Source organism: Lepus europaeus, chromosome 3 (assembly GCF_033115175.1).
Source record: "Lepus europaeus isolate LE1 chromosome 3, mLepTim1.pri, whole genome shotgun sequence".
Taxonomy (NCBI): Eukaryota; Metazoa; Chordata; class Mammalia; order Lagomorpha; family Leporidae; genus Lepus; species Lepus europaeus.
In genome coordinates this window covers 108368720-108395051 of record NC_084829.1, presented here as the reverse complement: position 1 = coordinate 108395051, position 26332 = coordinate 108368720, and the positions used below count along the sequence as shown (strand labels likewise).

At 43.9% G+C, this 26332-nt stretch overlaps 1 protein-coding gene across 3 annotated transcripts in view; it reads left to right on the top strand.

Annotated features, from left to right (window-relative positions):
* The window catches only part of CDK19 (cyclin dependent kinase 19), a 189666-nt gene that overhangs the window by 112677 nt on the left and 50657 nt on the right, over window positions 1-26332 (top strand). For all 3 annotated transcript variants that reach the window (XM_062186608.1, XM_062186609.1, XM_062186610.1), the window contains 2 exons: window positions 12058-12168; window positions 15278-15418. In XM_062186608.1, coding sequence (XP_062042592.1) covers window positions 12058-12168; window positions 15278-15418 — 252 coding nt within the window. The remainder of the gene's footprint in view (window positions 1-12057; window positions 12169-15277; window positions 15419-26332) is intronic.

Sequence of the window (26332 nt, the reverse complement as noted above, 5' to 3'; positions counted from 1 at the left end):
GAATTCTGCCCCCCCCCCCTTTTTTTTTTTTGACAAGCAGAGTGGACAGTGAGAGAGAGACAGAGAGAAAGGTCTTCCTTTTGCCGTTGGTTCACCCTCCAATGGCCGCTGCAGCTGGCGCACCGCGCTGATCCGATGGCAGGAGCCAGGTGCTTCTCCTGGTCTCCCATGCGGGTGCAGGGCCCAAGCACTTGGGCCATCCTCCACTGCACTCCCGGGCCACAGCAGAGAGCTGGCCTGGAAGAGGGGCAACTGGGACAGAATCCGGTGCCCCAACCGGGACTAGAACCCGGGGTGCCGGCGCCGCTAGGCGGAGGATTAGCCTATTGAGCTGCGGTGCCGGCCATGAATTCTGCCCTTCTGAGTTTTTACAGAGGCTTTCCTGCACAGGCGCCATTGCCGATAGCCTCAGGGAAGCCCAGCAAGGCCCATCTGTTCTGATTTCTTCCTGGCCTCTTCTGCAGCATTCCTTCCTCCCAGTATTGAGGTTTGTCCCCTGGGAAACGAGAAGGGTCTTTTGACCTCCTGTCCTAGTTTCGCACTGTGGTGGAGCGGGTAAAGCTGCTGCCTGCAACACTGGCACCCCATATGGGTGAACATTTGGGTCCTGGCTGCTCCACTTCCTATCCAGCTGCCTGCTAATGGCCAGGAAAAGCAGCAGAATATGCAGCCACGTGGGAGACCTGGAAGAAGCTCCTGGCTCTTGGCTTCAGCCTGCCAAGTCCTGGACATTGGGGCCATTTGGGGAGGGAACCAGCAGGTTCTGTCCCTCCCTCCTTCCCTCCCTCCCTCCCTCCCTCTGATTCTGCCTTTCAAATAAATAAATAAGACTTTTTTTTTTTTTTTTTGACAGGCAGAGTAGACAGTGAGAGAGAGACAGAGAGAAAGGTCTTCCTTTGCCATTGGTTCACCCTCCAATGGCTGCCACAGCCAGCGCACCGCACTGATCCGAAGGCAGGAGCCAGGTGCTTCTCCTGGTCTCCCATGGGGTGCAGGGCCCAAGCACTTGGGCCATCCTCCAGTGCACTCCCTGGCCACAGCAGAGAGCTGGCCTGGAAGAGGGGCAACTGGGACAGAATCCAGTGCCCCCAACCGGGACTGGAACCCGGGGTGCCGGCGCCGCAAAGCGGAGGATTAGCCTAGTGAACCGCGGCGCCATGGTCTCTGTGTGGGATACCCAGAGAAGCACCTGGCTGCTGGCTTTGCAACAGCGCGGTTCGCCGGCCGCAGCCATTAGGGGGTGAACCAATGGAAAAGGAAGACTTCTCTCTCTCACACTAACTCTGCCTGTCCAAAAAAAAAAAAAAAAAAAAGAAACCCTGGTTTAAATAAAATCTTTTTAAGAAAAGAAAAGCAGGACGGCAGGGTGTGGGTTGGGGGTGGTCTTCACCCTTTCAGGCATCTGCTATTGATTGAGCTGAGAGTTTTTGTTTTGTTTTAAGATTTATTTATTTATTTGAAAGGAGAGTTAGAGGCAGAGACAGAGAGAGAGAGAGGTCTTCTATCCACTGGTTTATTCCCCAAATGGCCATAATGGCCGGAGCTGTGCTGATCTGAAACCAGGAGCCTGGAGCTTCCTCCAGGTCTCCCACGTAGATGCAGGAGCCCAAGCACTTGGGCCATCTTCTACTGCTTTCCCAGGTGCATTAGCAGGGAACTGTATCAGAAGTAGAACAGTTGAGACTCGAACCAGTGCCCATATGGGATGCCAGCACTGCAGGTGGTAGCTTTACTTGCCATGGCACAGCGCGGGCCCCAGGATGAGAGTCTTTACCACCAGGCTAGAGAGCTGCATTCTCTGTTAATCCCAATTTTGCCTGGTGGGCCTTTGGGAGTTCTGACATGGGTTTAAATACATAGTTACAGTTCTCACTTGGCAGTCCCAGCGCTTGGAGCTGCAGCCCAAGTATGGGAACAGGGCTGCAGCTGAAAATACACTCATTGCTCCACTTGTGCACACACTAATGGGGGTGTGTGAGCCAACCCCACCCCCCAGTTATAGAAAACCTGTGCCTCTTGTCTGTCAGACTGAGGAGGATCCCTCTGGCTGTTGTTGGATGTTCTGGGCTGCACAGCGTCCCTGCTCTGAAGAAGTCTGCAGGAGTGGTGATCAGCTGTCCCAGTCCGTGTCACACCACCTCTTCTGGATTTCAGCAGCACTGAGTATGTGCCTCTTCTAAGAGTCAGCACAGCCCAGTCCACAGGCAAGGTCTATTCCTGTCAAGACCCATTTGTGGCAGCCCTGCAGGGCTTTGGCACCAGCCTGCTCTGCTCAGGGCCTTCTCTGTCAATCAGACTTCATTAGCATCTTAAAAAAAATTGTGTTTCATTTTATTTGAAAGGCAGCCCCCTCCCCCCCCCACCCCCATCTGCTGGTTCACTCCCTGAATAACCACAATAGCCAGGACTCCTGGGTGGTAACCACTGGGTCAGGCAGAAGAGCAATGGTGACTTGGGCTTTTGTGGGGCATAGTCTTAGTGGGGAGCTTGAGGAGTACCCTGAGTCGAGGTTTGGAAGGTTACCGGAGTTGACAAGCAAATACCTGTGTGCTCACCTAAGGTGGCCACCTGGGTCAGTGCAACAAGTGGATATTGGGGAGCTGTAGCAATGCAGAGACAGGCTGAGTCAGGATGTGTTCCTTTTATGCCCTCTGAGGCATAAAATGCCACTGAAGGAGTGGACCTTTGGTGCAGCAGTTCTCACCACTTGGGATGCCTCTGTCCCTTATCTGAGGGCCGGAGCCCTGCTCCACTGCTCTGAATCCACTAATAATGAATCCTGAGTGGCAGCAGATGGTAACTCTTGTACTTAGGTCCCTGCCACCCACATCGGAGAGTTCTAGGCTTCTGGCTTCCACCGGCCCGGCCCTGGCTGTTATGGACATTTGGGAAGTGAACCAGTGGACAGAAGATTCATATTCATTCATATTTCTCTCTCTCTCTCTCTCTCTCAAACACACACACACACACACACACTTTCAAATGAAATTTAAAATGAAACTATACCTGGGTTTCAAAAACTTTTTACAGCAAAATAAATATTCAATTCCATTTTCTATGAACTTTTTGAAGTACTCTTGTATGAACCATTTAAATTTTCTGGTCAACCCTTAGGATATACCCCATGTGAAGACATAGATAGGTCTGGGCCTCTGAACTTACAAGGCCTAAAGCCCACCAGATTATTATCAAGCCCCTTCTGTCAGGTTCTATTTGCCTCTCAATCAGAAAACTTAATTGTAGCTTAGACAGCACCTTTCTTAGCTCCTCTAATAATGACTCTGTCCTTTGTTCTAGACCCTGTCTATCACACTTGGGCCTCATTCCTTTGTAATCATAACCTCTACTCTACCACCAATGGTTCTACTCCCATCCTGTGTGTACTGATGGTCCTCTTCCCCACTTAATGCTGTATAATTGTTCAGACCTGGTTAATGCCACTCTTAGGATCATTGGTTACTATCCTCACCCTGTTTTTTATGACCTTGTCTAAATATGATCAGAGTCGGCAAACTTGGAAGGCTTCCATAGCCTTGGCAACTCATGATGAGAGCCTAGGGTGGTTACTAGCGCCATAAACTAGAGTGTCAATTTGTTGGGTCAACAACAGGAGTCACTGTGCACTTGCTCCTCATGTGGGATCTCTGTCCTTAATGTGCTGTACATTGTGATTTAATGTTATAACAAGTACTCAAACAGTGTGTTTCACTTTGTGTTTCTATGTGGGTGTAAACTGTTGAAATCTTTACTTAATATATACTAAATTGATCTTCTGTATATAAAGAGAATTGAAAATGAATCTTGATGTGAATGGAAGGGGAGAGGGAGCGGGAGAGGGGAGGGTTGCGGGTGGGAGGGAAGTTATGGGAGGGGGAAGCCATTGTAATCCATAAGCTGTACATTGGAAATTTATATTCATTAAATAAAAGTTAAAAAAAAAAAAGAAGGAAAAAAATTTTTTCTAGTCAAAGCCCCAAAAGTCTCTGGAGGAAGGTGCTTACAAAGCTCTTTTCCTAGCCACAGCCTAGGATGCGCATAGGGCTGTCCCACAGAATCTGTCCAGACCTGTGCTCTGTGGGCTTGGGAGTCTTACTGGTGCTATTTAGCATGTCCATTAAAAATTGCTTGAAGGCTGGATTTGCATGCCTTCTGTTTTACAGTACTAGATAGGGGAAAGTTCCCCAGTCAGATCCAATGTCCATTCTTACAGTCACAGCTTCTTCACACAAAGCCTGGTAGACACTTCAACTTCATTATCCTATCAACCTTTCATTTTTATCTTCTAGTCCCAAGAACTCCTCCTTTCTACCCCAGACCTTTTGGCTCTCTGTTGTGCAAAAGGTTTTGTGTCCTAAGCAGTGGGGCAATGGGTTGAGACAGGGGTCCCTGGCCCTTTTGTGAATCTTTGTCTTGATTAATCAGCCTGACTGTTGCCCCAGGCAATTTCAGATCAGATTTCTCTTTGTAATCTCTGCCTTCTGACTTCTGACATTCTCCAAATTGGAGGAAATACAGCGAACTTCTTTGGCACCTTTAAATGTTGGGGTCCATCCTGCAGAGGTTCCCTGTGACCCACTCAACCTTGGAGAGTGTAATTGGGCAGAATACCTGAGGGCTCTTGTCTAGTATGTATGCCAGTGGTTGGAGCTGTAAACAGAAAGGAATTTAACAAATCGTGTAAGCCAGGAGTGAAGTAGTCTGAATATCCAGTGCCAGGCTCCCTAAGTTTGTATAGAGTTCACTTTTTTTTTAAAATTTTTTTTTTAAGATTCATTTATTTATTTGAAAGGCAGAGTCAGAGAGCTTTGCCATCTGATGATTCACTCTGCAAATGGCCACACTCCCCAAATGGCCACAGTGGTCAAACTGGTCCAAGCTGGAGCCAGGAACCAGGAGCTTCATCTGGGAGGCAAGGGTCCAAACACCTGGGCCATCTTCTGCCTGTCCAGGCACATTAGCAGGGGGCTGGATCAGAAGTGGAGCAGCTGGAACTCGAATAGACACTCATATGGGATGCCCGCATTGCAGGCGGTGGTGGCTACCCTCTGCCCCCCAGTGCTGGCCTCTAGAGTTCACTTTTAGCCAGGTCGTATGTACTCAATAATTTGGAGCAAGTTCCAGGAAGGGTTATGCATATTTAAAAGCCAGTGGACATGTATGTCCATTAAGTTATCATGTTTGTTACATGCATTCCATGTTCAGTATTTAGCATTATAGTGAGGATTTTTTAATCCTTCCATGTTTGAAAAGTGAAGTTGAGGACTCAGCTGCTGCTTATATGCAGCAGTGGTTACATGAGGTACCGATGCAAAGGAACCGCCCCACCCACAGCATCTGCCATGACCTAGGTAACAAGCACAGTTAGCAGGTGAATATCCTGGTCACCATAAAAGCAGTTCCACGTGACTTATGATGAGTAAGTGAATCAGCTGCTTCATCTGAAGTATTCCACTTGGCCTTTACAGGTGAGTTGGATAATCAGGGTCAACAGATCTGGATCATGGCTTTCATCCAGTCTGCCAGTCTGGCCATTCCCTTGGGAATAACCTTCTGTGTGTCTGCATCACCTGTAGCCATCTGTGATTGTTGCATGGTGAGCTGTGGGTCCTGCATCAGTCCAAACATACCCTTTCACTCTGCAGCATTCAAACTGAAAATAGTGCTCCTAAATTCGTTATTCCCGCCAGAGAGCCCACCATCCTAATATGTGAGGTGAAGCATTCCCTTCACTTGATACCCCTGGGTGTCAACAGTTTTTTGGTTTTGCCCTTCACTTATATCACCTGCCTTCTTGGGGACCAAAAGTCTTGGAGAAACTTTTTACTGCCCTGTCCCTCCAGGAGCAGGGGGCAGTTTTGGGGCTGGTGGCCTGAGCTTAAACAGACATCTGAACGTGGTCCAGACCCAAGACCTGACCCAGTATTCACGTTTGCTTTCATTTTGGCTGTGACAGATAGTTCTAACCCAAGGAGTGTACTGTATACTTCTTTTTAGCTTTCTTACAAGCTTGCATTTCTTTTGTATCCAATGAACCAGCTGCTGAGGGTTGGCTGCATCTCTACATTGCACTGGTAACTTCTGTTCCCTTCAGTAACTGATCGCAGCACAGCTTCGGTTCCATATCCTGGGTGACCACCTAGGACACATAAGATCATCTCCAACCCTGTTATCCTTTCTTCCCAAATTACATGTGTCTGTGAGCTAGGGCTGTTCTGGCAAATCCCAGTTCACTGACGCCAAGTCTGTGGGTACAGAAAGAAAAACCAACTCAAACCGATACTCGGTTTCTCCTACTATATGCTCACAACACATCGCTTCTGTGACCTCAATTCAGTTCTGCTGCTGTCCACCTGGAGGTAGTGTCAGATCCCCAGGACTGCCTTCTCCACCCCACCCAACTCTTTAGAGATTTTTTTTTTAAAGTTTATTATTTTTTATTTGAAAAGCAGAGAGACAGAGATACCTTCCATCCACCAGTTCATGCTAAATGCCTGGAACTCCACCCAGATATCCCGTCTGGGTCTCAGGGACCCAAGTACTGGAGCCTCCACTGCTACCTCCAAGGCACTGCGGTAAGGGATGCGGGTGTCCCAAGTGGCAGCAGCCTAACCTGCAGTGCCACAACACCTGCCCCCCCCCCCCCCCCCCGCCTTTAGATGTCAGTTGCAAGCCCCAGGGTTTTTTTTGTTGTTGTTGTTGCTTTGGTTTTTCCTCTTGTTTCTGAGCAACCAGCTGTACATCGGGGTTCTCACTGTCCCCTCCTTGGGTTCAGTTCATTTGCTTGATCGGCTCACAGAACTCAGGGAGGCATGTTTGCTGGCTTATTGTGACAGATGTTACAAAGGATACAGATGAAAAGATGCCTACAGGGAGGCATGGGAGGAGGATGTGGAGGTCCATGCCTTCTCCAGACACCTCCTCTGGGAATCTCTCTGCTCAGCTGACCAGAAGCTCTTCCATTTTCTTCTTACTGAACAGTTAGGTTGCTTATTGTTGTTGTTCATTTGTTCCTTTTAGTGCATAGAGACAGCAGAGTTCACATTGCTTATTTCCATAAATAGGGATGGTGAATACTATGGTCTTGTGTGATACTTACCTAGGTCCTAGCATTTGTCAGTAGCCTAGGCTTTTGTTGTAAGATTGAATTCATCAGCTGTGTCCCACTTTGTTCTCGGTTCCTATGCATCATTTCTTTAGGATTTTGTAAAATTTTATTGCATTCACAGCTCTTTCAGGAAACCCTCCCACCACACTCCTTTGTTTTTCATGTTACGCACCAGGCTAAATACCACCCTGAAATATTCAGGGCTGCTTCTGCTTCTTACATTCAGCCAGCACACTTACATTTCTAGTAGAGTGGGTGCTGACTAAGGCCCAAAAGTAAATGTGGCCTCAGTCAGCACCTAACATAGCTTGTGAAGGGTTTAGTATTCTTGAATAACGGTTTCAGACATAGTCTACTCTGTTAAAAGCAAAGTCGTTCAAAATGCCTTTTTAAAGGGGATAATTTAAGAGAGGGTAGCAGATTTTTATAATGTTACTATCCATTTACAGGTTTATTTTGTAAGCGAGAACCAGGTAAATTCAGTAGATCTAATTCACTTGACAAGTTTTTGTTGCTTGTTTATTATGTGTTAGGTACTGGTACTGTTGTGAACACTAGGGATATAAAACTAAGAAAACTTTGCCTTCATGGAGCTTACATGTTGAAAGAGGCAAACCATAAATAGCAGATAAACAGCTTCATGTTAGTTAAAGTGAGATTTAAAAAAATTTTTTATTTGAAAGGCAGCGAGAGAGAGAGAGAGAGAAAGAAATCGATCTCTCATCTGCTGATTCACTCCCTAGATGTCTGCAACAGCTGGGGTTGGGCTAGGTGAAAGTCAGGAACTGGGAACACAATCCAGGTCTCCTACGTGGGTGGCAGTGACTCAGCTGTTTGAGGCATCACTTGCTGCTTTCCAGGGTACACAGTAGCATGAAGCTAGGATTGGGAGCACAGCTGGGACTTGAACCTAAGCAATCTGATATGGGATGCAGGTGGTACAAGGGTTGTCTTAACTGCTGTGCCATCCTAAAGTGGGGTATTTATGTATAATGAGAATTAATGATAGTTTTCAGGTAAAATTATGACTATAATACATATATAAAATAAACCATTTTCTAATTAAGTAAAGGAACCAAGCTAACAGCATAACCCACTCAAAAGAGAATCTATAGAATGGACACACTTATAAGTCAGGATTATCTAAATGAATTGAGGCAAAACTAGTATACTGTATGATAGGGAAACCTCTGTTGGACAGCAGAGAACTTGCGTGCCGGTAGCCAGGAGTTACTCTGCATTGCTGTCAGTTATGTATAATGTACAGTGCTGGGTTGGGTTATGGTATAGCAGAGAAGTCACTGCTCTGGACACCAACAGCCCATATTGGAGTGCTGGATTTGAGTCCTGGCTACAGTTCCAGTTTCAGCTTCCTGCTAATGTACTCCCTGGGAGGCAGCGATGATGGCTCAGTTGGGTTCCTCCTATCCATGAGAAACCTGGATTGAGTTCTGGGCTCCTGACTTCAGTTTGGCTCAGTCTTCAGTTGTTTTGGGCATTTGGAGAGTGAACCAATGGATCTCTCTGTCTCTTTGTGTGTGTGTGTGTATAATTATATATTTATATATGTACACACATGTATATATGTAGCTACATAATGTATAGTATTGAAATATATCTCCCATAGAATCAGAATAAGATAACTGAAAGGATGTATTTTTGACAATGCATTTTCCCCTATCAGAGTATATCTTTTTCCTACATGAGTTACTAGAAAGCTTTGATTTTCTGAGCTCTTTAGAATTTTAGGTAAGGGGGACAGAGCTGTAGTATGTTTGATAGTGACAGTACTTGCAAAAAAAATAAAGGTGCAGTAAGCTTTTTGTTATATATGGTTTACCACAATAAAAGGATGACCTAGAAATTCCAAGTAGCTATAAAAAAAGGCAAGAAAAATTTCTATATATTATACTATGCTGATATTACAAAATTTTCAAGATAAAGTGTGAGAAGAAAACAAAAAAGTTGCAGTGCAGTCTGTATATTATGCTGTGTTTTGGATAGATAAATAAGGGAGGACAAAAATATATTCATAATTGCTTATATTTATATAAAGAATGGAAAGATTAATAAGCAGCTAATAAAAGCTGTCACCTCCAGGAGGCAAGAGGAGTGGTGATGAAACATCTCAATATGTATTCCTGGGTATACTTTGGCTTTTGAACCATGTAAACATATTCACTTTCAAAATAATTTTTTAACATAGGATTTAAAATGTATTTACTGTAGAGAGATCAATAATTTGTAGTCACAGAGCATATGATTTTAAGGTATTGATTAAAGATTGCTCCATGTGACATCCCCCTCCTAGACAAGTGAGGCCCAGGTCTCGGGGGTCTGTCCTAGTGTTTGGTGCTTCAGTAGCTGGGTTTAGATGCAGAAGCAGAGTTTCACTCTCAGTTATATCAGGTGGCAAAGAGAACATATTTCTGGTAGAGGCTTAGTAAAGGCAAACTCTTTAAGGTCATTAATCCCAAGGAGTGAGATAGAGGGAAACGAGTCACTGTGTCTGGGGGTGAAGCCTCCGAGCCTCTGAGCAGCTGCTTCTGGGCTGCCCGTGGCAGTGAGGTCATTGAAAACAATGCAGCGCTGGGGCCAGCGCTGTGGCATAGTGGGTTAAGCTGCTGCCTGCAGTGCCAGCAACCCATATGGACGCTGGTGGCTGCTCTACTTCCCATCCAGCTCTCTGCTATGGCCTGGGAAAGCAGTAGAAGATGGCCCAAGTCCTTGGGGCCCTGAACCCATGTGGGAGAACCGGAAGAGGACCCTGCTGAGCACCTCCCCACACCTCACCCAGTAGAACTGTTTATCTTCCCTGGTCATTTCCCTTCCAGTTCCTTTTCTACAGGAAAAATGGGTTGGACCCAGAGGCAGGCTTTGGGGAGTGGGAGGTGGGTGAGAGGAGCCCAGCCCATCCAGGCTCTTACCTCCTAGCTGTCTGTGGTCCAGGGCATATGGGCTGGGGGCGGGAGCCAGTAGTCATATCCTAGAATCACACCCAACTTAAAGGTGGTAGAGGACCTTCAGCGTGGCTATCAAGGTGTCAGTGAACAGATGGAGCTGAGGTTCAGAGCACAACAAGAGCACTAAACACCTAGGAAATGTGTCACTGAAAATAGTTAAAGAATCGACAACTGGGAAGTGGTCTGTAAAAATCCAGAGCTGGAGTTCAGGTGGTTGTTCCTTGATTCCAGCACAGGCACTCAAAGTACACTTGACTCGTTTAAAGTTAACAGAATGTGCAGGCAATTTGCTTTTCTCTCTCCAGTGGTCCATTTATGTGTCTGTCTTCCTAAATGTTGTGGGAATCCACGACAAGGACTTCAGCTATAGTGGAAGAAGTGTGGGCTTTGGAATTAGGTGAATGTGTTTAAGCCCAGAACTTCTCTTTCTGGCTGTTTGACATTGGCCAAGTTATCTTTATCACACTGAACCTCAGGGTCTGTGTACACACATCATAGAGTGACACCAGGGTCAAATGGGAGAAAAATATTTGTCTATAATCATCTCGCATGTAGAAAATTTTCAGCAGAAGTTCTGTTTTTGTATCTTCCATAGATCTTCACATTTAAAAGGCGTAATACACAAAATATTTGTCAAATTGAGTATGCTTCTCTTTACCTGGTAAATCTGTACCCTGACTAAGGACGCCTGAGGCAGACATATTTATAAAGCTTTTTCCTTGAGCAGTTAATGTCGTTGTTGCTAAATATTTTATCAAGTAGCTGTCCGTTCTGTGCCAAGTGCTAAGTTTTCACTTGCTGATCTCCTGGTCTTTCCTCCTCCTCGTCAGAGTCTAGCCCAATAAGCTTGTTCTTTGTGAAGGCCCATTCTTTTCTTCTGAGGACCTCTGCTTTACTCTTAATGGTTGTCAGCAGCTTTAAAAAGCCTCAAGCAGATGGATAAATGCAGGGGGATTGTTAAATATCCCCTCTTCATTTTAAAAAGTATTTATTTTCATTTTATTTGAAAGACCTTCCATCTGCTGGTTTGTTCCCCAAATGCTCACAGCAGTAAGAGCTGAGCCAGGCCAAAGCCAGGAACCAGAACTGCATCTGGGTCTCCTAAGTGGGTGGCAGGTACCTAAGTACTCAGGGCTTCATCTGCTGCCTTCCAGGCATCAGTGCTGGATTAGTAGAAAGCTGAATTGTAAACAGGGTAGCTGGAACTGTAACTGGCACTCTGATATCAGATGCCGGTGTCTCAACCACATTGGCCACCCCATGATCCCATTTTTAAAACACACACACAAAAATATATCCACAGTGGAGTATTATTCAACCATAAAAATGAACAAAGTTCTGTCACTGTAGCTGCATAGATGGATCTGAAGAAATTACATTAAATGAAATAAATTAGGAGAGCAAGACAAAACTGCTTGTTGTCACTTACATTTAGAAGCTAAAAAGTTGATCTCGAAGAAGTAGAGAATAGATTAGTGGCTACTGGAGCCCAGGGTATGGGGGGGAGGGGGAATAAAGAGAGGGTGTTAATGAGTCCGGGGTGCAGCTGGTTGGGAAGAATAGCTTCTTCCAGTGTTCTCTAGCACAGCAGGATAACTATGTTAGCAGTTAATTATATATTGTAAAATAGCTAACAGAGGATTTTGAATACTCCCAACACAAAGAAATGATGTATGTCTGGGAGGATAGTTATGCAAGTTACCTTGATGTGATCAGTATACACTATATACATGGATTGAAATACCCCGTAAATAGGTACACTTACCATGTGTCAATTAAAAAATATATTACAAAATGAAAGCATAGACATGAGAAAATGATCAGTAGATACGCACCTTGCTGTTGTGAGAGCTTATTTCTATGTAGTCGTATGTTGGGTGGTATTGGTGTCTTTCATTTTGCCTATCTGGATTTTTCTGAATTTTCAAAAATTTGATTTTGAAGTTGTAAGAAATTCATCATTCCCCTTCTCTTTCTCCTGCGATTCAGCTTCTGCGGGAACTGAAGCACCCCAATGTGATCGCGCTGCAGAAGGTGTTTCTTTCCCACAGTGACAGGAAGGTGTGGCTGCTTTTTGATTATGCAGAGCATGACTTGTGGGTAAGTCTACACACTGTTCTTAGGATAATTTTTTATAGGTACGGAGCCTGTTTGTATCTGATCCATATTGCTAATGAGTAGAAAGGAAAGTTCTGTTAACCGTGTACAAAAGACAATAAACCTGAATTTTGATTGTAAGGGATTTGAGCAGTAAACTAATGAATCATGGAGAAGGTGGTATTTGCAATAATCAGACATGTCATTTCAGAAACTTGTAATAGAGTGAGAGATTATAATTTTGTGCAAATAATTAATGGAAGTCTACTAGTGTGTATAGTGACAGTTACTTTCTCTTTTGATACAGTAGTCCAATGGCCACCACGGCTGGCGCGCTGCGGCCGGCGCACTGTGCTGATCCGAAGCCAGGAGCCAGGTGCTTATCCTGGTCTCCCATGGGGTGCAGGGCCCAGGCACTTGGGCCATCCTCCACTGCACCCTGGGCCACAGCAGAGAGCTGGCCTGGAAGAGGGGCAACCAGGACAGAACCCGGTGCCCCAGCCGGGACTGGAACCCGGGGTGCTGGCACTGCAAGGCGGCGGATTAGCCTATTGAGCCGTGGCGCTGGCCAAAGCAGGTTTCTACTTGTGACCAGTTCTAACTGTTAGATCATTTTGCCACCTAAAATTGGCTGTATCAAATAGAAATAAATGCTTGGTTTTACACATCTTCAGGATGTTTTATCAGTATATGAAAGAAGGAAAAAGTTAGAATTCCAAGCTTTTAAAATTAGAAATCATGGCATTTAAACATTTTGTTTGAGAAAAAAGTAAAAGTACTTAAATTTGGCAGGAAGTTAAAATTATGGATTACAGTTTTTATTTGAAATATGTGGTTTATCTTCTATATAAATTATAGGTCCATTTAGGAATAGCTTTAACAAGCTCATAGGTCTTGAAGGAGCTTTGAGTGTTCATGCTATTATAGCCAATATTGACAAGAACCTCTCAACTATTTTCGTGGATATTGATAGGAATTGTATGTGCCCAAGTCTTCTATATTCTCCTGTGTTTCTGGCAAGGCTTCATTGATAATGTGTGTCCTTCCCTTTGCACGTCAGGGATGTGAAGGAAGATGCTGGGCACAGGACCAATCAGACCCTGTAGAACTGTACTGTCTAATAGGATGCACACATTAATTTTACCTGTTTCCTCTTAAAAATGTTGCTGTTGAAAGTTATGTGTGGTAGTGAGTCTCCCATTGTATTTCCATTGCAAATCACTACCATGGTTTAAATTCTAGTTTTCTATTTCTTAAAACCAAGTGAATGTTATTGAGCAGTTTAGACAATAAGAAAGATGTATAAATAGCTTAATAATTTTACACGCCATCTGGTCATTTATAAAGTTAGTGGAGCACTGTTGACAACTTCATTGGTTTTTGAATAGAGTTTTATTTTTCATTTTATAAAATTTATATTTGCTTGAGAGGCAGAGAGACAGAAACAGAGAAAGCTCCTGTCTGTTGGCTCACTCCCCAAATGTCCACAAAGGCTGGAGTTGGGCAGAGACCAAAAACAGGAGCTGGAAACAGTCTGTGTCTTCCTTATAGGTAGGGGAAAACAACTACTTGAGCCGTCATTGCTACCCGCAACGGTATGCATTAAGAGGAAGTTCAAGTGAGGAGTTGGAGCCCGGTGTTAAACCCAGTCACTCTGATACAGGATATGGGCATCTCAACCACTTGGCCAAATACTCACCTCTGAATAGGGTTTTAAATGATTCTCAGCATCATTTTGGCATGTTTTAGAGAAGGTGGGTTGGAGTGGGATAGGGAAAGAGGTGGAGGTAGAGAGTTAGCAGGAGGCTGGTAGGATTTCTTCGTTTCAGTGTGGTTTTTTTTTTTTTTAATAACCCACAATATAACATATGGATATAAATATTTAAATATGGTGATCCTGTTGTATTTATTTCAGTGGAATATAGTTCTCTATTTGTCTCTCTTTTCTCCCTTTCTAGTGATTTCCTATTTGGCATTAACTCCCAGGAATATATTCTGGTTCATTTTGTGCCAAAACAAGGTGGAAATTACCTGTAATTCAAGTATAAAAGAGTGATCTTACAAAAAGGCACTAAGTGCTGATTTTTTTTTTTATAGAGCAGTGGAAATTTTACAGTTTTTTTTTTCTTTTTTAAAAAATCTTTCATTTAGGCTGGCGCCGCGGCTCACTAGGCTAATCCTCCGCCTTGCGGCACCGGCACACCGGGTTCTAGTCCTGGTCGGGGCACCGATCCTGTCCCAGTTGCCCCTCTTCCAGGCCAGCTCTCTGCTGTGGCCAGGGAGGGCAGTGGAGGATGGCCCAAGTCCTTGGGCCCTGCACCCCATGGGAGACCAGGAGAAGCACCTGGCTCCTGCCATCGGATCAGCGCGGTGCGCCGGCCGCAGTGCGCCTACTGCGGCGGCCATTGGAGGGTGAACCAACGGCAAAAAGGAACACCTTTCTCTGTCTCTCTCTCTCTCTCACTGTCCACTCTGCCTGTCAAAAAAAAAAATCTTTCATTTTTTTCATAAAGAATAACACTAAGACTATTCTTAGGCAGCTATTTAAGTTTCGACCATTTTTACCTTTTGCTTCTATTGGGTGCAAAACTTACTGATTTCAGTAAATTTAATCATTATAACCCCAGATTAATATGGTCATATCCACCACCAAAATAGATTCAGTTTGGTTGATGTTATTTTTCAGATTATTCTTCTTTTGCATTATTTTTGGTCTTTATTAAGTGATTTAAAGATAATAGAGTAGTTTGGAGCAGGCATTTGATGTAGTGAGTAAGATACTCTTGTCCTACAGTGGAGTATCTGAGTTCCATACCCAGCTATTGACTCCAACATCTTACCAATACTTACCTTAAGAGGAGCAGTAATGGCTCAAGTAATTGAGTTCCTGCCATCCGTATGGGAGACGTGGATTGAGTTCCCAGCGCAGTCCCAGCCATTGCCAGCACTGGGGGAATGAGCCAGCAGGTGGGAGCTCTGTCTTTCTGCCTCTCCAAATGTAGATAAATAAATAAATATGTAAATGAAGTGTATTTATTACAGCCTTGGTTGTATTTTATTGGCATAGGTATTTGTAAAAACTGTATTTATTGTAATTTTTTTTAATTTTTAGCATATTATTAAGTTTCACCGTGCATCAAAAGCAAATAAAAAGCCCATGCAGTTGCCAAGATCCATGGTTAAATCATTACTTTATCAGATTCTTGATGGTATCCATTACCTCCATGCAAACTGGGTGCTTCACAGAGACTTGGTAAGTATGTTTCCTTCTTTAAAAAAGCATCTTTTCTTTTTGGTACAATTAAACAAGTAATTGATCAGTGTGTCATGTTTAATGCGATAGTCATATGTGAAACAAATATGCACCAATCCAGTTTGTTCTTTGTGCTGCTGCTCATCATTAGTAAAAACATTAATAAGTAAAGACTTAGTTCTCATTTTTTCCCTTTGGACCTAAATTGAAGTAATGATTTTGTGTCTAGTGAGAATGTCATTATTTGTTCTAATCCATAAATGAATAAATCTAATATTCTTAGGCAATTTAGCCACAATTCAGATGTTTGGTTTTACTTTTTTATTTGGCATCCATATAATGAACATTCATTAATGTTACATTATGTGCTAGACATTCATCTTATTGTCATTTGAAGTTTATGTTGGTGAGATTTTTTTCATTTTAATAGATATGGTTTCTGAATAGTAATAACCCTCATGAGCTTATCTTTGGTTGTTCTGCCCCTTTCTCTGAAAGTGACTTCATGATCATTTATTTCTAGGCTTTTGAGAATTCTAGGGATATGGTGGAGATAAGTCTAGGGAGAGTCTAGCTTTGCTCATTGAGAAGTGTTTATTATAGAAAGGGAATGAATGCCTAGAAAGATCCAGTTAGTGTCCCTTGGTACCTTTTAGTCAGGCCCCATCATCTATCTCAGCCACCTCTTGTGGCGTTATAATTGAACTGGGGCCACATGATCATGATCTCAAAAGGCTCATTTACCTTTCTAACAAAAGTGTTTCTCCTTAGGATTTTTTTTTTTTTTATTTGACAGGTAGAGATATAGATAGAGAGAGAGAGAGGGAGAGAGAGAGAGAGAAAGGTCTTCCTTCTGTTGGTTCACCCTCCAAATGGCCGCTATAGCCGGCGCTGCACCAATCCGAAACCAGGAGCCAGGTGCTTCTTCCTGGTCTCCCATGCGGGTGCAGGGCCCAAGCACCCGGGGCATCCTCCACTGCACTCCCGGGCCACAGCAGAGAGCTGAACTGGAAGAAGAGCAACCAGGACTAGAACCCGGCACCCATATGGGATGCTGGCGCCCCAGGCGGAGGATTAACCAAGTGAGCCACGGCGATGGCCCCCTTAATATTTTTAACAGTAAGTTTCTTTCAGACTTCCACCCATCCGCTTACTGCTAATCAATATGTTTTAAAATGCTTCTAGATTAGATAAGATTGTTCCAGACCATGACAAGACCCCTTCTAGAAATGGGCTTTCAGATTTTAATTTGCTGTGTACTTGATGTAACCCATGTGAGTTATGGTTTCGAGGTAACTGTCATATCTGAATCATTGGTCAAAATCTTTCATTGAGAATTAATTAATGTGAGTTCTTCTCTTATTTCACAAAGAAGAGTGTTTTGTTCCGCATGGCAGTGGAACGTATATTACTTGTGATATTGTCACCTTTATGTCCCCCAATGAAATTCAGCACTGTTTCCTCCCTGGATCCGGACTGGCTGCTGCTTTGGTGTTCTCCATCTTGGTCATGGCACCACCCTCCTCCTAGCCCAGACACTCTTTGACCTCTTTGCAGACACTTCTTTGCACTTGACATCCAGAACTTGCCAAGTCCTTTCAGTGTCACTTCTGAACCATTCCTTCCGTTCAGCCATTCCCTCTTTGATGCTCTGTCTCCAGTTCGGGTCTTTAATACCCGTTTCTTGTGTACTGGTACCAGTCCCTTGTCTGCCTGTCCACAGTCTTTTCCACTGTAGTCTGCTTTAGTGCTTTTGACTGTTTCGCAGCCCCCCGCTCAGGAACTTTGAAACAGTTCCCCATCACTTACAGGCTAAAGCTGTAGTTCCTTGTTTGGCTGTCAGCGTCTCACTGACCACCTTTGAAAGGTTTCTCTGTCCCTGTCGTCTTCCAGGTACACTGTTGATTATTCCCCGTATCCTCCCAAGATGTCCTGCTCCAAGGGCTGCCTTTCCCGTCTCACACCCTTCACTCCTGCCTCTACAGGGCCCAGCACCTGTGTTAGAACTCACCCTCGTATCCTTCTCTACTTAGAGATTTTCCATCCTTTTTATCGACTCCTGTTGCATTTGTCTTTACTTCTCATGGGGCATTGATTTATTAGGATTATAGTAGCTTACATGAGTGTCGTCCTCATCTCCTACACTGCAACTTTCTTGGGAGAGCAGGGTCTGTGAGTCTTTCTGTGCACCACTACCCCTGTACACCATAGGTACCGAGGAGATATTTCCGTAGTGAGGATGCTGATTGTCGCAGTGGTTCTGTTTATTTATTTTTGGATCTGTTTTTGAATAGACTGTTCTTAGTGAATGTTTATTGCTTTCTTGTATGTATAAAGTAGGAAGAAACTGCATCAGAGACCTTCGTGACATGATCACAGACGATCACACTGGAAACTGATGAGAGAGAATGTGGCTGTGGCTGTGTGAGGGGCAGAGGCTCAGTGCTGTGCAAGGCCACAAGCGATGCCACCTGGGTCTGGGGGGGAGTTTCAGAGAATGGACGGCCTTTGAGCTGGATGATGAGTAGAATGTAAATAAGGATTTAGGGGGGCATTCTAAGGGATGTTGGGTGTAAAACTTCCAAGGTACGAGAGCACTTTAGTTATTTCTGCAAATGTGTGTCATTCCACCTGGCTCAACTATGGTATGGATAAGACGAACCGAGGCAATGTGAAGGAAGACTAGAAAGATACTGGTTGGAGCCTGTTTGAGGCAGGCCCTTTCAGGCCAGTGAGTTTGGGCGGTGGGAAGGGAGGTCGTTTTGTTTGTTTATTTGTTTGTTTTTTTTAAATACTGAGAGTTTTTTAGTAACATAATGAAAATTTTTCTCCCTGTTAAAGAAGCCACCCCTGATGATTATTATTATTACTTTGTCTACTGCATGAACACAGTGTTGGATGTGTTCTGAATGCGGCTCTGACCTAGTACAGCACTTGTCTCTGTTGTACTCACACATTTACTGGATACTGCCGGTGCTCAGGTAGGTAACTCTAATTCAAGGCTTAAAGCTTTGAATTGATGGGAGTCTGGTCTGTCACAGGGTCTTCAGTTCCTTTTCTTGTTCATGATTCCTGGTATCTGGACCATGTTGTCATGGCTTTTCTAAAGTATTTTCAGGGGTAGAAGATTTAAACTATGTATTTTGTAGTACATAGAAAAATATAAATCATATACAATATGAATATGGCCTTAAAAAGAGCATGGAGACATTTAAAAATTACCTTTTGTTTGTGAGTTTAAGGGTAGAGTTGCTGTTTAGTGAGTGCTTTCTTTTTTGATAATTTCCTACTGCTATAAGAAATCTGCCCTGGGGCCAGCTTTGTGGTGCAATGGGTTAAGTTGATGGGTGCATCCCATATCAGAGTACTGATTCCAGTCCTGGCTGCTCTACTTCCAATCTACCTTCCTGCTAATGCACCTAGGAAGGCAGTGGAAGATGGCCCAAGTGCTTGGGCTCCTGCTACTAGTCCTGGCCATTGCCGCCATTTGGGGACTGAACCAGTGGATGGAGCATCTCTGTCCCTCTCTCTCTCTCTTACTCTGCCATTCAAATAAATTTAAAAAGAAAAATCTTAAATTAAAAAACAAAAAGAAATTTGCCCTTATGCTGTTTGTTAGTCTTTCGTTTGATGGGAGAAAACTGGATAATCCATTTGATCAAAGGTGTTAGGGTAAATATCAGTTTGTAGAGTAATGATGTAAGGAAAAAAATTAAAAATAAATACAATGCCTGCATCCCATATGGGCACTGCTTTGTGTCTTGGCTGCTCCACTTCCGATCCAGCTCTCTGCTATGGCCTGGGAAAGCAATAGGAGATGGCCCAAGTCCTTGGGCCCCTGCACCCACATGGGAGACCTGGAGGAGGCTCCTGGCTCCTGGCTTCGGATTGGCACAGCTCCGACCGTTGTGGCCAACTGGGGGTGAACCAGTGGATGGAAGATTCCCCCCCCACCTCTGCCTCTCTGTAATGCTGCTTTCAAATAAATAAATCTTTAAAAAAAAAAAGTAAATACAGCTAGTGTTTAAGATTTCACACACACACAAAAGCATTATTTCATCAAGAAGATTTATGTTTTTCATTATGATTAATTTCATATCTACAATAGTGTTTGGATTCTGTCATTTAGATCCTAGAATTCAATACAGAAATAGAGAATTTAAATAAAGTCTCCAAAAAGATGACTGAAGTTGAGGAATTGCTTTAAAAGGAAAGGAGAAAGAGAGCTAAATATATTCATCTTGGCTGAGAGCAGTGAAGTAGAGACATAAGTCTATAAATATTTGAAACTTGTAAACACCATGGGAGAAAAGATGTATCTTAATTTTACAACAGGATATAGCTAAGAGTAAGAAGATGAAATATAGGATGACTCATTTTTATGGGATTACTATTCTGGTAGACTGGAGGATTGCCAGATAGTTTATCTCTTGTGAAATGAGGAGTTTCTTGAGAGCAAGGTTCATCGCCTCACTAATGTTCATAGTCTAGTGTTGGCCTCTTGTTTGTGCTTGTAAGGCACCTGAATTGAGTTTCAGCAAAACACCTGGCAATTTCACAGGATTCTTTAGCAAAGAGAGAAATGCCAGTGAATGATAGTAGTATTAAGTGGATTTATGGCTTCTTAGTTTCATTCTCTCTGTATTTCTCTCTCTTTCTTTCATTCTTTTTTTCTTTTTTTTTTTTTTAAAGGTTTACTTATTTATTTGAAAGGCAGAATTAGAGAGAGAGGGGAGAGAGACATCTTCCATCCCCTGGTTCACTTCCCAAATGGCTGCAACAACCAGGGCTGGGCCAGGCTGAAGCCAGGAGCCAGGAGCTTCATCTGGGTCTCCAATATGGGTGCAGGGGCCCAAGCACTTGGACCATCCTGTGCTGCTCTCCCAGGTGCATTAGCAGGGAGCTGGATCAGAAATGGAGAAGCCAGGACTCGAACCACTGCCCATATGGGATGCTGGTGCTACAGGTCATGGCTTTACTCTGCTGTGCCACAGCACGGGCCCCCTTAGTTTCTTACTATTGCTACTATATCAGTGATGTGAACTCAATTATCAATAAGACAATTTCTTTTTCTACTTCCATGTCCCAGGATCAGCACATGATGAGTACTATGTCTTTACTGAATGAAGGGTATAAATGAATGACTTAGCTCTGTCTTTTCAAAAATATTTGTGGACATCTCATCCCAAATTTCAACTTAGACTTTGAATAATAATTATTTTTCACATTAGTGGAAACACTTGCAATCTTTTTGATGTCTGTAGGCACAAATAACTATAAGGTCTGCAAATATGATAAAAGGAAATTTTGTGAGCTCCAATAGAAGGAGGAAGTAATTTCATGTCCAGGAATATTTGGGATTTTATTGTTAATTAATATCTACTAACACTTTCGAATTGTCAAAAAGTCATTCCTGTCGTAGACCTAAAGACTTATTTATCCTGTTAGAGGTCTGCCATATTAGGAGTAACAGCAACAAGAACCCAAGAAACTGGCCATATTTATTTTTAAAAGATTTTATTTACTTGTTTGAGAGGCAGAGTTACAGACAGAGAGGGAGAGACATCCCGTTACTTTTGCACTGTATACAAAACAGAGGAGCTTACTCAATACTGTGCATAACAGGAGGTGGGGAGGTTTGGAAATCATGCTCAAAACTGCCTATGACAGGGGCTAAGAGTCTTTTAAGTTGTCTGTATTTAGTAGAAATACAGCAAAGACTGTAGATATCTTTCTTTTATTTATTTTTTAAATATTTATTTATTTGAAAGAGTTACAGAGAGAGAGAAAGAGATCTTCACCTGCTACTTTGCTCCCCGAATGGCTGCAATAACCAGGGGTAGGCCAGGCTGAAGCCAGAAGCCAGGAACTTCTTCTAGATCTCCCATGTGGGTGCATGGGCCCAAACACTTGGGCCATCCACCATGCTGCTTCCCCAGGTGCCTCAGCAGGAATACTGAATCAGAAGTGGAGCAGTCAGGTCTTGAACCATCACCCATATGGGATATGGTGGCTTAACCCACTGCATCACAATGCCAACCAACCCCCTACCCCCAGACACTTTTTAAGATTTATTTGAAAGTCAGAGTTAGAAGGAGAGACACAGAGAATCTTCCATCCACTGTTTCTACTCCCCAAGTAGCTGCAAATACCAGGGCTGAGCCAGGCTGAAGCCATTAGCCAGGAGCTTCTTGTGTCTCTCCCATGTGGATGCAGGGGCCCAAGCCCTTGGGCCATCCTCTGTTACTTTCCCAGATGCATTGGCAAGGAGCTAGATCAGAAGTGGATCAGTGGGGCTCGAACTGGAGCACATATGGAATGCCGGAGCTGCAACTGGTGGCTCAACCCATTGTGCCACGGTACTGGCCCCACAGTTCTGGTTCTAAAGAACTTAACAAAACAAAACAAAAACCCTGTAATTTTACCAACCATCCCTTCCATTTTAGAAACACTGCTCAGCAATTTATTTCTAGGAATCAGTTTATGTTCTTTAATATCCCCCACCCCTCAGTCCTCTCCTTGCTGTTGAACCATAGGTTTAATCTACTTCAAATCAGAGGGTGTGTTCAACTGAGATCCAAGATTTTTGGCTTTGAACATAGCTAGAGATTTCCGTCTTTGTTGTGCCGTCTGAGGCCTATGCTTATCACTCCTGTTAGTGCTTTGATATTTTTATAGTTCTCACCTTTGTGCAGAGCATAGGCAAAATGCAGAGGAAAAATTTAAGCAGTGGCACATACGTTGTTTTCCAAGGTCAGTAATTCTGCCAAGCTGTCCCAGCTAGCTGACAGGCAGTGAAAGGCACCATGTAGAATCATGAAATACTCTAGTCCTTTAGCTAAAGAGATCATTTTAAAAAAACATCATTGTATGGAAGTCCAATACAGGAACTTCAGAGACTGCTTCTGTATTCAGCCAGCTAGAACACAGGTGCTGCACTGTTCACATTTGTGGAGATCTGGTTAACATGAGTTCTCTGTGGTCACCGTGCAGCTCGGCTTCTCCTCCCACCCGTCTCACAAGGAGGTACATCAAGTCTTTAATTGTCTCTGTTGAACAGGGCCCGATGAGGCCATTTTAGCCTCGAAGAAATCCTGAAATCTCTCGTAACCATCATCCCAGCAATTTGTATGCCTTTTATTATTGTTTTAGAGTTTTAGCCTTGCTTTAGTTCTTAGTTTTTACATAGCTTTGAGATCCTGTACTTTACTAAGTTTTTCTTTCTGAGATGGCTAATCTTGATGCACAAACCTCAGTTTACTCATCTGCAAAATGGGGCTAGTGACTGGCGATATATGTGGTGGTTGACTCCCCATCCTAGTGCCAGGATTCCTGTATTTCTTCCTCACTTTCCTTCTGTAGATGCTTTTGTACAATCTTTTCTTGGTTCTGTCAAAAATCTGAAGATGTCCAATCTTTCAGCGTGACTTTTGCGTCCCCAGAATTCCTGTAGCTGAATGCTTTTCTTGCCTTTTTTCTGCTCTACAAAGCAGAGACCTAGTACAGATATGTGAAATGTGCCTCTTGGTGTTAAAAAAAAAAAGTAAACTGTGTTTCATTATGTTTATATTTAAATAATGCCAAGCCTTCATATTTAAAAATGGAAATCTTAAGACATTTTTGTTTTCTCTTTTTTCCTCCTTTTTATTTTTATTTATTATTATTATTTAGTAAGTACTTTAAATGACTTTTATTCTTGAATAGGCTTTTAAAAATATTTTTATTTTCGTTTTTAAAGATTTATTGGGGGCTGGCGCTGTGGCGCAGCGGGTTAACACCCTGGCCTGAAACGCTGGCATCCCATTTGGGCGCTGGTTCGAGACCTAGATGCTCCACTTCCAATCCAACTCTCTGCTATAGCCTGGGAAAGCAGTAAAGGATGGCCCACATCCTTTTGCCCCTGCATCCATGTGGGAGACCCAGAAGAAGCTCCTGGCTCCTGGCTCCAGATCAGTGCAGCTCCGGCCGTTGTGGCCAATTGGGGAGTGAACCATTGGATGGAAGACCTCCCTCCCTCTCTCTGTGTAACTCTGACTTTCAAATAAATAAATACTTCTTTAAAAATGATTTATTTATGGAGCTGGCAGTTTTAAGCCTCTGCCTGTGGTGCCAACATCCCATATGGGTGCTGATTTGTGTCCTGGCTGCTTTTCTTCTGATCCAGCTCTCTGCTATGGGCTGGAAAAGCAGCAGAAGATGGCCCAAGTGGTTGGGATCCTGCACCCACGTGGGAGACCCAGAAGAAGAAACTCCTGGCTCCTGGCTTTACATTGGCCCAGCTCCAGCTATTGCGGCCATTTGGGGAGTGAACTAGCAGATTGAAGATCTTTCCCTCTTTTTCTCTGTCTGTAACTCTACTTATCAAGTAAATAAATAAAATTTTAAAAAGAGGTATTAAAAATTTATTTATTTATTTGAAGGAGGTACAAAGAGATTTTTCTACCCACTGGTTTACTCCCCAGATGACTGCAGTGGCCAGGGCTGGGCCAGACCAAAGCCAGTAGCCAAAAGCTTTGTTTGGATTTCCCTCATGGATGGCAGGGGCCCAAACACTTAGGCCATCTTCTGTTGCTTTTCCCAAGCCATTAGCAGAGAGCTGGATTGAAAATGAATCAGCCAAGACTTGAACCGGTGTTGATATGGGATGCCAGCATCGCAGGTGGCAGCTTTACTCACTATACCACCATGCTGGTCCCTATTTTCAATTATTTGAAAGATACAGAGACAGAGAGATCTTCCACCTGCTGATTCACTCCCCAAATGCCTACAACAGCCCGGGCTGGGCCAGGGTGGAGCCAGGAACCCTGAACTTAATCTGTGTCACTCACAGGGCCCGAGTACTTGAGCTGTCATCACCTGCTGCCTTCCAGGGCCTTTGTGGCTGGATGCTGCAATCAGGACTGATTCTGGATGCTTAATCAGAAACTAAGCTGTGGGATATGAGCATCTTAGCCAGCAACTTAGCTGCTAGGCCAAATGTCCACTCCTGAACTGAATTTTTAACAGTAAGGGAGGAGCCAGGAGAAGCTGAGAACTCAGTCTGGTGCACCCATGTGGGTAGCAGGGATCCAAGCACTCAAGCCATCACCTGCTGCCTCTTAGGGGATATATTGGCAGGAAGCTGAAGTCAGAAGCTGAGCTGGGACTGGAACCCAGGCACTTGGGTATGGAATGCTGGCAGCTCAAGTGTCTTAACTGCTGTGCCGCCACCTGTCCCTGAAAGAGATAATACTAAGCCAAGTCTTTGGAGCTGACAGTTCCATGCTAGTCCAATGACTTCCTACTTGTGTGTTTTCAATTTGATTTCTTACCAGTCTGCTCAGAAGAGAGCTGTGACAGAAAAAGCATTTATTTTAATATGGTTCAATCATTGTGATTTGTTTTAAAATTCAGAGCTTAGCATTAAAAAGCAAAGTGTGGCTTCAGTGTCTAGGAACCTGCAATTTCAAGTGATTTTTGGACAGTTATAAATCTTGTCCTGCTGAAGATGACAGATCTTGCCAGTGACCTTTGGTTGCTAACTCGTTCCTTAGAGCAGGACCCTAGTGGTGTCTCAGCTGTTCATGACTGCAGCTGGAGACCTGGCCTTCGTTGGCAGTGATGCCATTCACACACACAGGGGACTCCTGCTCCTCTGCCTCTACGGAGGTCAGAGCAGATGCTTCTTACAGTGCTTTGTGCACTGTGGCACACACCTTCTGTATATAAGAAGACATTGTGGTGTTTTCTAGACCACAAGCTGTGGGGGTTTTTTTGGCTTGACAGTTCTTCCATCATCTACACCCAGAGCCCAGTAACTGGAGCTTTGCACAGAGTCCTGTGCATCTGTCAGTTTGAGTTAGAGCACAGAGCTCTGCCATCTGTTCCACAGGCAGAGAATACACACTCAGAATCACACTTCTAGGAGGGCCAGCTTTATAGGGGACATGGTTTGACTCACAGTGACATATGAAGCCTCTTAGGTTTAGCTCAGGGACAGGGTTCATTTGATGATTCCTGACTTTAATATTTGACAAACACATGTGTTTAGAAGGAAAGCCATTTGCCAAAGTAACTTCAGGGTCACTATCTTAGTCTTTTTTTTTTTTTTTCTTCTGTAACAGAACACTACAGATTGGGTAATTTATAAACAATAAAAGTTTATTTGGCTCACAGTTCTGGAGCCTGGGAAATCCAAGATTGAGAGGTCACATCTGGTGAAGGCCTCAGGCTGCATCTTCCTGGGGCAGAGTGGAGGGCAGAGAGGGTGAGAAAGAGTGAGGGATCAAACTTAGCCCTAAGCCCATGGATAATCAGCATCATGTCAGCCCTCCTGGCCTGATCGTCTCCCAGAGGGGTCCCACCTTTTAACCCTGTTGCTCTGGGAGTTTCCAACACATGCTTTTTGGGGGACACATTGAAACCACAGCAGTCACCAAGAGGACTGATAATCAGGATATATCCCACAGGGGGCTGGTGCTCTGGTTCAGTGGGCTAAACCTCTGCCTGTAGTGCCGGTATCCCATATAGGCACTGATTCGTGTCTTGGCTGTTCCTCTTCTGATCCAGATCGCTGCTATGACCTCGGAAGGCAGTGGAGGATGGCCTAAGTTCTTGGGCCCCTGTACCCATGTGGGAGATCTGGAAGAAGCTCCTGGCTCCTGGCTTTGGATGGGCTCAGCTCTGGCTGTTGCAGCCATTTGGGGAGTGAACCAGTGGATGGAAGACCTCTCTGTGTCTCCCCTTCTCTGTCTGTAACTCTGCCTTTCAAATAAATAAATAATCTTAAAGAGAAAAATCAAGATATCCCACAGTGACAGCAATAGCATGCACTGGTTAGGAACCCACTCAGGAGCCCAGTATATTGAGACCTGTGGCTAAAACTGAAGAATCAATTCAGGCATGCTGTTTTGTGAGATTACTTTTGAGAATTTA